The 13263-nt window shown below is 42.8% G+C and overlaps 1 protein-coding gene across 9 annotated transcripts in view; it reads right to left on the reverse strand.

Moving 5' to 3' along the window:
• The window catches only part of PPP1R12B (protein phosphatase 1 regulatory subunit 12B), a 108897-nt gene extending 100180 nt beyond the window's left edge, over positions 1-8717 (reverse strand). For 3 of the 9 annotated variants that reach the window (XM_079979000.1, XM_079978999.1, XM_079979005.1), the window contains exon 1: positions 8287-8717. In XM_079979000.1, the coding sequence (XP_079835126.1) occupies positions 8287-8562 (276 nt within the window). In that variant the 5' untranslated portion in view covers positions 8563-8717. The remainder of the gene's footprint in view (positions 1-8286) is intronic. The other 6 variants (XM_079979002.1, XM_079978998.1, XM_079978997.1 and 3 more) reach the window with 2 other exon arrangements.
• Between the last annotated feature and the right edge of the window lie 4546 nt (positions 8718-13263).

Consider the following 13263-nt stretch of genomic DNA (forward strand, 5'->3'; position numbering starts at 1 on the left):
GTCTCACATAACTTAAACACGGCTTGTTTTGAAACTGATCAGTGTTTTAAATCACAACCTCTGGTTCATACATAACAAGACAGGATTCTCAGAAAGCAGAAGTAAATGTTGCAAAAGTACTGTTCCACACTTGCAGGAGAGAGAATGGTAAAGCATGTGAGCCCAAAGTTTCACTTAAGCTGACGTGTGTCAAGTTCAATCCTGGATGGGCAGCAACACTCCCACTGTGACAAATGGGAGAGGACCAACCACCTGTCCATCACCTGACATCATTATGATAGCAGATAACTGGTAGGCGGGCGATTCCACCCACTTGTCAATGTTGGCCCGTAGGCATGGGAGAAAAAGTTCCAGCCTACCAGGCCACGAAGGTCCTCCACCCCGGCTCATATGACTAAGAACATGACATCTGAATTGAATCAATGTAATAAATAAGGAATGACAGGAAGCTCGTTGTGTATAATCCCTCCTGCTCTCCCTATTTACAGAACAAGATTGACAAGACAACCTAACTGGGTAAGCTATGGACAGGTACCTAACGATGGTACCATGCTCCAAATTCCAAGATGATGGCTCACGTTTCATATAGATGCTAAATAGCACAGTAGATAGCCCCTGAGCAACACAGCAACAGTCACTGACCTTTAAAGCCCTTCACGGCCTAGGACCCTCATACCTACGGGACCGCCTCTCCTGGTATGCCCCACGGAGAGCCTCAAGGTCCATAAATAACAACACCCTAGTGGTCCCGGGCCCTAAGGAAGTTAGATTGGCTTCAACCAGAGCCAGGGCCTTTTCAACTCTGGCTCCGGCCTGGTGGAACGCTCTGCCTCATGAGACCAGGGCCCTGCAGGATCTGATTTCTTTCCGCAGGGCCTGTAAGACAGAGTTGTTCTGCCTGGCCTTTGGCTTGGAGCCAGTTTGATTCCCTCCCTCCCTCTCTCTCTCTTTTTTTTTTTCCTTTCCCTTCTCCTCCTGCGATGAGGTTACATTTTAATATTTTAATGTTCTATTATTTTAATGTTGTATTTTATTTTTGTTTTTAAGTTTGTAATCATTCATCTTGTTTTTATTATTGCTTGTAAGCCGCTCTGAGCCCGGCCTTGGCTGGGGAGGGCGGGGTATAAATAAAAAATTATCATTATTATTATTATTATTATTATTATTATTACTTTCTGTGCCTAGAGGCAGCAGAGAAACTGCTGTAGTACAGTGTTTCCAGTCCTCAAAGTTCTTCCACAAGGACACTGTGGTCAATGGTGTTGAAATCTGCTAGGCGATCCAAGGAGAACCAACATGGCTACATTCACCCTCTCGCCCAATTAATTAATCAGGATGACCAAGGCTGTTTCTAGGCCTGAAGCCAGAATGAAGTGTTGAAATGTGTCTAGACAATCTGCTTCCTCCAGGCATACCTGCAAAAAGACTGTCCACCACCCTCTCAATCACATTACCCAGAAAGAGAATATTAAAGACTAGGTGGTATTTTTCTTGGTCTAGGAAGGTGACACTACCACTACCTGACCTTCAGAAGAGGTGACACTACCACTACTTTCAAGGTGGTTGGCATAACTTCCTCATGTAGTTAACCACCCCCTGCACTCATTCAATCAATCAATCCCCTCTTACTCGATTTCACTGACCATGATGGGCAGGGATCAAGAGGCCATGTTGACCTCACACAAGTGTCCTTAGCTTTTTTCCTTAATGTAGAACAGGAATCCAAAGTGAGTAGAAAGCAAAGACTATGCTGTATAATGGCTTTGCCAGCATCAGCAACATCTTTGGCAGACACCCAGACTGCACTCCTGAACCAAATACTCGAAGGTGTTCTGTATTCTGCAGCATTGGAAAGTACAGTGCCAACACACAATCCTAAGTATGCTTTTTCTTTTTCTTTTTAGTAATTCAGTAAAATGTCATAGTAATGAAGTCATTCGTTAAGTTATTAAATTGTGTCAAATATTTGCAGGAGTGTGAAACATTGAGAAGTGTTTCATATTCTGAAATAGAAAATACTTCATGAGAGCAGTTATTTTTCTCTCATACACCTAATTTCCATTTTTTTCTTTTGCAGACCTCAAAAGGGAGAGGGAGCAAACCTCATCCCCAGGGCTTTCACATTTCTGTCTTCTGCTCAATAACACAATTAAGAGCAGACAGCAGCCATTCAGATTGATTTTTTTTCCTCCCAGCACAAAAGGTTTGGAGGGAAAACCCCAAGACACACATCAATGCCACATCACACAAAAAAAGAAAGTGTTATGCTGACATTACAGTAGCCTTCTCTAATCTGGTGCCCTTCAAGTGTTGTTGTACTGCCCCTCCCATAATCCCAGCCCACTGGCCATGCTGGCTACAATGAATGGGAATTGGGAGCCAAACATCTGGGGGGTTAGAGATGCCCTATCCCTGGCATACGGTGGCACAAGTAAGATTCTGAGCAGACTCTTTCTTCTAAGAAACTAGAGCATCTGCTGCTTCAAATAACTTGTACTCCAATCCTAAACACATTCAAGTTGAAGATTCAATATGGCAGCACATGCTACTCAATTGCACAGCTTCACTGCTCCTTTTGCTTAGCTAGTAATACAAACACTGGAGTGGCTGGCTTGGCTTTTTGTGCAAATCAGTGCTCATGGTTTCTCTCTAAACAAAACACATAAAGTAACACAATGCTAAGCCAGCTGCTTCAGGGTTTTGTTTCTTGACTAGGCAAAAGGAAGAGTGAGGTGAGTGTAGAAACACACGGTGCTTAATCATGCTACTTGTTTGTGGTAAGACATGGTTTGTTTCTAAACATGGCTCACTGTTGCATGCAAACAGGGCTGGTAAGATACTCGTGAGACCTTTGTAGATCAAATTAAAGTCAAGACACTGCAAAGAAACAACAGTAGCTTAGAAGCCTAAAGTGAACAAGTTAAAAATAGAAGCCTGTTTTTCATATAGTCCGGAAATGGATGGTGAGCAGTTGCTGTGTCAGATCAATTCAGTACTTCAGAATATCCAAGAGCCAAGTTCAGTGAGGACCTGAAAGGCCACTGACACACAGAAGATTAACAGCAGGTGATCATTCTTCAGTCAAAGATTTCACTAATTTTGATGACAAATCCTGGTAAAACGTGGAGGTTAACTGTAATTGGACCACTGCATATTTTTATTTACTGTCCTTAGGAAGCAAATTTGTAAACGTTGATTGTTTTTTAATTTAAGTTTTCTGAATCTTAAATCCTTTACAAGTGGAAAAAGTTACCATGCCCAAGATGTCACATTGTACCACTAAACAGAACTATGACATCCATGTAAGTAACAAACATTTTCATTTAAACAATAGCTGAGTCCATATCAACCTTCTAAAAAATATCTTTAGAATACTAAGGAAGAAAAGGGGATTGTTTCCATCAGCAGTTGGTGTGGCACCAATCACTAGCCACAGATTCCCATATCTTTTGATAGTGGGTACCAGAGCAATTGAGGAACTACTGCTGCCTTGCCCCTATACCTTATTTGTAAGTGGCAGCTGTACCAGGGTTGGGACACTGGCTCTGTGGCACTGCCTCAATGTGCTAGCCACCCCTTCATGTTGCTGACACAAGGAAGTAGATAGGAGCTGTATTTTTGGAATTCTGAAGAAAGGAGGGTGTTCCTTTCTGTCAGTAAACATACCAGAAAGCAGGCTTCATTGGCTGGCATGCAGTGTCTTTCCACCACTTTTGAAGGGAGAAAATAACAGGAGACAGTACCATGGCTGCCTCATATCAACCAATAGCAGCTATCTTTTTACAGCAGTGGATCCCCAGCAATTGAGGAACTACTTTCTTCAGAATTCCAAAAATACAGCTCCTATCTACTTCCTTGTGTCAGCAACATGAAGGGGTGGCTAGCACATTGAGGCAGTGCCACAGAGCCAGTGTCCCAACCCTGGTACAGCTGCCACTTACAAATAAGGTATAGGGGCAAGGCAGGGTGACTTAAGTGCAGGTAAAAGAATTCACAAGAGCAGAAAATATAGGGCAAACTGTGGTGCAAAAGAGCCCAATTTCTATCTTACAAATCTAGACGTTGTCACCCTACAGCTATTAACAACACAATCCTAGGCATGTTGATTCAGAAGTTAATCCCATTAAGGTCATAATGGGATTTATTATCCAGTAATTGGGTCTAGTATTGCAGCCAAAGTGAATGTTTGAAATTAAATATTACAACTGGGCAGTACACCTCAATTTGAGATCAAGGAATGACCTCTAAAACACCAAGATTCAATCCAATGCAGGCAAACTTCAAAACGTTTAAAAATTCCTAACTCAACTAGTAAACATAAATCAACCAGGAGATAATAATGGAAGATTGATAAATCTAATAACTGAGATTCGGAAATAGACACAGCTTGTCTTCAACAGCAGCTGATTCCAGTTATATAACAGAAAATGAAGATGCAAGAAAAACTGAGAATTTCTTACTAAATTGAAAAGGGCACCCCCTATCTAGTATTCCACAGAGTACAAAATAATGATCTCTTTAAATCCACACCATAAAAGTAAGGTACACAGGATTTAAAAGCTGGAGAGGGGCCAGGGCAGGGGTCAGCAACCTTTTTCAGCCATGGGCCAGTCCACCATCCCTCAGACGATGTGGTGGGCGGGACTATATTTTTTTGGGGGGATGAATGAATTCCTACCCCCCACAAATAACCCAGAGATGCATTTTAAGTAAAAGCAAACATTCTACTCATGTAAAAACACCAGGCAGGCCCCACAAATAACCCAGAGATGCATTTTAAATAAAAGGACACATTCTACTCATGTGAAAACACGCTGATACTTGGACCATCCGTGGGCCGGATTGAGAAGGTGATTGGGCCGCATCCGGCCCACAGGCCTTAGGTTGCCTACCCCTGGGCAAGGGTCTTGTCTGGTACTGAAATGGCATCAAGGCAGATTCCAAGCAAGCCTCCATGAAAAGAGCTTTCCAAACTCAGGTCACTGCCACTGAGTAGGTCAACCTCCATGAGGCCATCTACCACACATAAAATGGAGGGGACATCCTAAAAAACAGACTCTGCTGAAAATCTTAGTATATGGGCAAGAAAACGTCCTTCAAGTATCCCAGCCACAAAGCCCTAAAGGGCTTTAGTGGTCAAAACCAGAACTTTGAATTGCACCTGTAAAATAACTAGAATCTATTAGATTCTGATAGCTTTTTAAAAAAGATATTCTCTGCTTGTTTTTATAAAGTGCTTCCATGTGACTATAGAAATCACTTGGAACGCTCATCACACACAATTTCTGACAGAGGCGGGGGGGGGGGGGGGCAGAAGAAAATACACTAGATATGGCAGCAAAGAATTCACACCAAACAGTGAGGACATGGTGAGCTCTAATCCCAGCTTCAATGTCACAGAATGTGAGGTGTGGGCTTGCCAAGTATTAAAGCCAGTAATGGAGAGCAGCTAGCAGCAGAGCCCATGGCATGAAGTCCTTGTGCTCAGCCTGTTGCTGAGACTAGCAGAGTCACAGTGAGGAGAACAATGATCAGAACAATATTTGGGGGTGGGAATATTTTCCAGATGATGTTCCCATATGATTCTGACCTTCTGAGGGATCTCAACCATAAAGCAATTCAGCACAACTGCTAAGTCCACAGAACAGAGTATGTTCCACGCCAATAGCTGAGCAGAAGGCAATACATAGCCCAGGGATCGCTTCCCTGAAATAGAATGGAATGATTTCCAGTTTACTCAAGATTGCACGGGATTTACGCCTACCTCTGTGGGATCACACAAAAATCCAAGCCAAGAAGAGGGATATCACCATTATATCAGTCACTTCCCCCAACTGGGTACAACACTTTCTTTTCAGCCCACATGCAAGGCTGAAAGTCATTTCTAGAGCTTTCTAATATTAAGGAAGTGTTTGCTTGGCAAAACATAACAGTTGGCTATGTGCAACAAAACACGGATCTTGTTCACATGTCATATCCTTTCAAACCTGATGCGACCAGCAGCAAAATCAGCCACTTTTCCCCAAGAGCAGGCATAGATCCATTTTTCTCAATTATGTTTTAAATACATTTGGAGATCACAATACTTTTAGTCTAAGAATTATCAAGGTGCTACCAAATATGGTATACCAAGAGAACATCACATGTAAGGCCTTAAAAGGCCTTAAAAGCTGTACTACTCTTCAGATTAAGATTTCTTACCTATATTAAGGATCCATTGAATTCTGCAGTTACTGGCAAACAGAACATTTAGTGCCACACCAGAAATCAGCAACTCTTCATTTTTAAAACTTTTATGTAAGTATGTAAATATATGCTTCTTGGGCAATGAAACAAAGGTGAATAAGTAGTCATATTTCCACCAATCAGGGAAACCCTGACAACTGGGAAACACTGGCCTGCAAGCGCTCCAGTTGGAGAACAGCCTTTACCAAAGGTGTCATGGACTTTGAAGGTACTCAAACTCAGAACACAAGGGAGAAACGTGCTAAGAGGAAGGCATGCTTGGCAAATCCACACTGTGATTACCTCCTGCCCAGAAACCAATGTCCCCACTGTGGAAGGACTTGTGGATCCAGAATTGGCCTCCACAGTCACTTACGGACTCATTGTTAAAACCGTGTTTATGGAAGACAATCTTACTCAGCTACGAGTGATCGCCAAAGAAGAAGAAAAAGAATCAGGGATGCATTCCCTGCATGATTCCTTGACCATTCTCGTGCCCGAAATTATGCCAAAATAAGTACAAATGTGCTTATTATGCATAATTTATGCGTTTTCACATTACTGAAACTTTGTTTATGCTCTTCTGTACTTATCAGGATGGATTAAAAAGATCACACCAGTCTTCTTTGGGCACTGAATGAAACTTTTACCTATCATTTCAGGGTAAATAGCAGAAGAATATCAAGGCAACATGTTCTAGTCACTCACAGTATCAAACACTTAAATATGATTACATATAAATTCAGTTTGCATGACAAGTGAATCATGCATGTGTTATTTAGATATTTCTAAATGTCTTTAATGTTTTATCTACTGCACTATGAAGATGCTTTTGTCATTTTAAGAGTATCCTCCCAGGATACTTTTGGTACTTGCAGTACATTAGGGATTCTATTAATAGAATTTTATGTTGCTTATCTCAGACCCTGGCACCTTGTGGTCTCTGTAAAGGTTGCCAAGAGAAAAGGTTTTGAAAGTCAAAAGTATCACAGCAACTCTTATATGGAAAGCAGTAGCCAAATCATAGTCTTGAGGTTACTGACAATGCTTCATAAATTAACAAAGAACAATAATAATTTCAGTAGCTTTCAATGCTTTAGAAGCACATTAAGCTGAAACCATGGCCAGGCCAAATATAACTTTTCCAGGAGCTTCTTAGTTTGTAATGGTATCTTCCAATCTAGTGCCCTGGTTTAGAACTCTAGAGAGTCGTGTAAGTGAAAGGGCAGAATGTAAGGAAGGGAAGTCCCTCTTATAAATAGCTGTGACAGATAATGTTTTACTGAAGCATATTCTATCAAGTTATGAACTCTCCTGTAGGTCAAGACCGAAAAAGGTAGCTTAGTATTAAACGAATTCCTCAGGCAATTCACAATTTAAACTGTAAACATGAAACTTTAGTCCACACTTACCAAACTAGTTTGACCTTGCCCTGATCTTTTCTTGGGGGGGGGGGACTTCCAGCCAAGTCTGTTTTGCCCATATATTCAATCCTCTCTCTTTTTGGATGAAAGAGGAGACAAGACTAACTGAATTTATTTGTATGGTCTTATCTTCCCCCAGAGGATTTCTGGTAAGAGAATGTAAGTGTGTTCAGAGTAAATGGCAGAACATTGCATTTGTGCTGCAACTGGAGAAAGAAAACACAATTTGCCATGGATCCTGTGTGCACCGCTGACTATTCCCACAAGGAATAATAGCGTTACTCCACCTGTGAAAGGGTCAATCCTAGGTGAAAAGGCAGGAAAATAAAAACTGGAGAGGTGGTGGTGGAAGAGGGAAAAGGGGAAAGAATGATGGAGAAAACTTTGATCCCAGTTCTCTAGAAGGCAGCGGGCAGGCTCTGCTGACCTGCCCTTCAAGCCTTCTTCTCTCCCCCATTCATCCTATCTATAGGTCATTACCCTAAAAGCAATGGGAAATGAGGCAATGCTGTCATGGTGCGGGGGGACAGGAGGTGGGTGGAAGGGGCGGCCTGTGCGCCCACCCCTCCCTCTCGCCCCCCCGCCCCCCAATTCCTGCCGAGGGGCTGACAGGTCGAGGTTCGCCTCCCCGGGATACCTGGTGCAGCGCCGTCAGCCCGTCCACGTTGGCCGTGTTGAGGCGGGCTCCGCGGGCCAGCAAGCGCTTCACCTCCTCGGTGTCGCCGCTGGAGCAGGCAGCCAGGAAGACGGCGCCGTCCTCGAAGCGGACGCGGGGCCCGCCGCGGCGCCGGCTCCGGACGGGAGCCGCCGGCTCCAGCTCGGTCAAGGAGCCCTTCCAGCGCTTCAGCTGCTCCGCCCGCCGCAGACGCGCCGACTCGGCCCGCTTCACCCCCAAGTGCCCCGGCTCAGACATGGCGGAAGCGCCGCTTGCTGCTGGGCCGCCGACACCGCCTCGCCGCTCTCGCTGCACCAGGGACCCTCGCCGAACGCCTCAGCCCGGGGAAGAGCGAACGGGCTCTGCCGCCATCTTTACAACTTCCCCCTGCCCGCCCCTCCCCTCTCGCCCGCAGCGCCGGAGTTGAGTGCGGCGCGGGCGCAGACGGAGCCTCCGAGCATCATGGGAAAGGTAGTTCTGAGAGGGGGCTGCCCCGGTGGGGATCCTTGGGGGACTACACCTCCCAGGATCCTCTGCGTCGCCAGGTCTGCCAGGTTACTTTTTTTCCCCAGTAGCACCTTAAAGACCAACTAAGGTGCTACTGGAAGGAATTTTTTTCTTTTATTTTGTTTTGACTATGGCAGACCAACACGGCTACCTATCTGTAACTTTTTTTTTTGTCCGGGAGAGTAGGAAAAGAGGGAGATAGAAAGTGAGAGAAGGAATGAAAGGTGAGTGGGTGGGTGGTTATTGTGGCATTATCCCCGAGATATTGAGTGCCTTGAACAAAGGGGAAATGCTGAATTGTTATTATTCTTACTACCTGTAGCAGCAATAGTGCTGCCACATGAGCATATTTAGGCAACATTTTCCTCTGCTCGTTGCATTTATACACCAGGATAAGGGATGGCTACCTAAGGAGGTGAGGAATGGAATTAGACTGGGGGCTGGAAGATTTGCGTTAAAAGCTCGCTTCTTCCCTGGCATAGCGCTGAGTATGTCACTTTTTCTTAGCTTCAGCAAAACGAAGAAAGAGTAAATTGCTTTTGTAAACACAGAATGCAAAGCAGATAAAACTGATTATCTTGTATAAATCATGAACAGGAATAATAGAAATGATTCAGTGGAGTAAAGAGATCTTTCTTCTGTGGGGTTAAGTGTAGCATAATGCATGGGCGTAGCCAGGATTTTTGTTAGGGCGGCCAGGACTTTTTTTTTTGGGGGGGGGGGGAGAACCGACGTAATTGGTCAGTTAGTTAAGTATTTATATTGCTTTACTTGCTCTAGAGGGGGAAACTGCCCCCCGCCCGCCCCCCTTGGCTAAGCCCATGAGATAATGCATGTTTCTGCAACATGGTCTTGGAGGGTATTGGGATTTGTAAAGCAGCTTAAGGTGTTGCTTTGATACTTATTTTGCCTCATTAGCTCCATCTTGTGGGTGGTTTAGCTCTTAGCATTCCTGGCATTTGTTTGAGAATTTAATAATTGGCCAAATGAGTATCACACATTATAGCTATCATTGGGCATTATTTTAATTACCTGTCACCATTCGTTTGGTGGGGGAGCCCTAGAATCACTATAAATAGCCCATTCACAACATGGCAGCCATTTTAAAAGGCGGATAATATGTGCTTATAGCAGAGCAGCCTCTGATACTAACTGTACAAGGAATGTGATCCCAACACACACTCACATTCTAATTTTGATGACAGGAAGGAGGGACATTTCAAATGGATGGCGGGGGGATCCACTATGGTGGAAGTTCCAGCTGTGCCCTATCACCTGGGATAGCAAGCATAAAGCCCTCTAATGGGGCATTTGGGGGTGGAACAGGGATCCAAAGTCCTGCATATTCCCAAGGGGCCCAGTCTTTGAAGCCCTCAGCTACACCAGCCAGGAGCTGACAGAGTGGAACTGGGGGCTTGAATAGCAGGGTGTTGTATTATCACCTAGAATGAGATTCCACGTCTGCAGATGGGAGCAGACCCACTCCCTATGGAGGAACATGCACATGCACTCTCGACTTTCCCATAAAGCAAGGAAGTCTTGTAACTGATGATGTCATGCCTTGGTCTGCTGTCTAACCTGCACCATTTCTTGCCTTCATAAAGATCATTTTCTTAGTTATGCATAAGAGCCCCCATTTGTTTGTGCTGGGCATGGGGCAGGACAATTGCTCTGTCTACTAATCACAGTATGATATCATGGAGTTTTTACACACATGTTCTGTGAATGAAGGGAAGGTAGCCAGTCTGGGATTAAGAATTCCCACAGGTCCTGAGGACAGAAGGAACTGTAGGTCTGAGCTGAAGGCTGTGAAGGTGATATTCTAAAGGAAGAAGGTGATATTCTAATGGAAGAGGAACAAAATAGCATTGGAGTGTGGTATTCCAAGCCCCAACTGCAATGAGCCACCTGCAAGCTCCCAACTGAGATCACAGAAAGGATAGCTAGAGGCCACACAATTCTGCTATGGGGAAAGGCTGCAAACTCCTTAGCTAAAGCGTAAAAATTCAAGCACTTATCAGGCCCCTGGCAGGATAAGAACACTTCCCTGTTGTCCATTGCTGGAGCAAACTTTGGTGCTGTCCCTGGTGCTGCTAATCCTACTCCCGTTTTCCCATCTGCTATAGCCTCCAGTCAAGCTACCTGACTCCAGCTCTTTGTTGCCTGCTACTTGGTACATGCACCCAACTGCACATTGTTCAAAGTGGGTCCTTGAGAATCTTTTTCTGACACTATATTGGTCAACTGCCTAACACAATATGAAAAACAGGATTGCTTTCCAACTATTTCAGAAGAGCTCCAAATATATTTTGTTATTTCAATCTTTGATCAACCAGCTTCATCTTTGTCTCTTTTCCAACATTGTTCCATATAGCTAACTGCAGACAATGCATGTAAATAGTTTCATGACCTTTGTCTGAGTCTTGGCTGATTTGATTTTTGGTACGATTGGATTTATTATCTGTACCTCTCATTTCTGTCCATGATTACACAAAGAAGCTTAATTGATTAAAAACAATAAAACATTGAAACATAAAGAACATAATGAAAACATACACTTTATCCAGCTGGAAAAATAAATGAACTATTCTCCTCTAAACTTCTTTTCGTGATGTGTTATTTGGTAATTATCAGATAGAATTAAAAAATATCTTGCTGGCACTCAATTATCGTTTAAGTACTGTGTGTAACAGTACCACTTAAACACCAGGGGGCAGCTGCACCCTTGAGACTTCATCAATTTGAGAAGAAGAAATCTCACAGCTATATTACAATGCAACATTCTTCTTCAGTGACTCTTTAGGAGGAAAATGTTACATTTTACCTTCTCCAACTAAATAACACTTGAGATTTGAAATACACATTGTTTCTTTGTTGAATATATTTATTTTGTATCCCTCCTTTCTTTTTCTTCTCTCCAACAAAGTACAAAGAGAAACAGTCAATATAACATAAATTATATAACAATAATATCATAACATACACCTCCCACTGTGCAAGTGGAAGTTGTTTCACTTAAACTATTATTTAGTTTGATACCTACCTGCATATTTACTCAGAAGTAAGTCCCACATTGCATTCAGTGGGGCTTATTTCCAAATAAATGCATACACAACACAAGACTGAAGCATCAGAAGTCAACATTTTGATAAAACATTTAGCCCGTGTACCACATACACACTAAATCAGATCTAGATTTTTCTAGTGCTAGTTTTTTTTTGGGGGGGGTGTTCAATGAATAATCATCTCCTATTTCATTACTTCTGGATATGCTGCTGTAGTTAATATAATAAACTTGCATAAAAAGAAGGAACACAATCAGTGTTCCATTCCATGTTTTTGCCTTAAGCTGCTGATATATACAGAAATGCAGTGTGGAAATTAGTCTTCCTTTCTTTGCCACTATTGTATATATTTCCTGTTGCTATTTATGGTTACACAAAGAAGCTCTGAGCATTCCACAGCCTTATAGAACCTCTGAGACTGGCACTCAATGGAAGCCTTTGTCAGAGGTGGCAAGAAACTGGTGGCATTTAGTCATATGATAGTTGCTGCTATTTCTTTAAAAACTACAATATTTTTCACTTATTACATTTACCATCTTGCATTACAAATCACCATTAAGTAGCCTCACTCATATTAATATGCCATTAACATTACCATCTATAATCAATGACTCGAGTGAGCAAATAAGCCACAGAAGCAAATGTGTGAACGACTCCTTAGGCAATGTTCACTGTTCACGGTGGGGCTAGATACATTGCGTAACTCATGCATCTCGCTGTGGTAGAAGTACACAAGGTTCCTTGATGGATGTTTCAAAGAAAACTCAAATAAAAGATGCATAAAGGGCTTTGGCAAACCATTAGCACTTTTTTTTTGCAATTAGCCCTGCTGGCATTTCTCAAGAAAACCACATTTCAATGGAATGATCATAGAGGTGGAAGAGGTTCAGAAAAAAGCAAGCCAGTGCTCAAAGTGTTGGAGGACTTTTCCCATGAAGAAAAGCCAAAGAGGTTAGGGCTCAATACTTTTCAAAACACAAGACAAAGGCAACAAAATAAAATAAGAACAGCATGGGAAAGAGATGTGGATAGAGAACATTGTCAACACAATGTTTAATTAACACACAAATTTAACTAGCGCAAGATGTGCTGATGATCGGTAGCTTTCTAAAAAGATCCAGCAAGTTAATGAAGAACAAGCTTATCAATGGCAGTTAAATAGAACTGCCATGTTCAAAAGCAGTTTTCACCCAGGGTTATAGATGGCTAGGAATAAGCTGCTGAGGATCTTTGACATGCTGCACTAGACATGCTCTAGGTTGCTGGTTGTAGTATTGCAACCTTAAATATATACACATCCCTACTTACCTCTTCCTTCTTTCTGGTATGTTATGATATGTTCACTAACTAATCAATAAAAATAGTCGCCCATCAGTAACAACACCAA

The sequence above is a fragment of the Podarcis cretensis genome (assembly GCF_951804945.1).
Source record: "Podarcis cretensis genome assembly, chromosome: 6".
Taxonomy (NCBI): domain Eukaryota; kingdom Metazoa; phylum Chordata; class Lepidosauria; order Squamata; family Lacertidae; genus Podarcis; species Podarcis cretensis.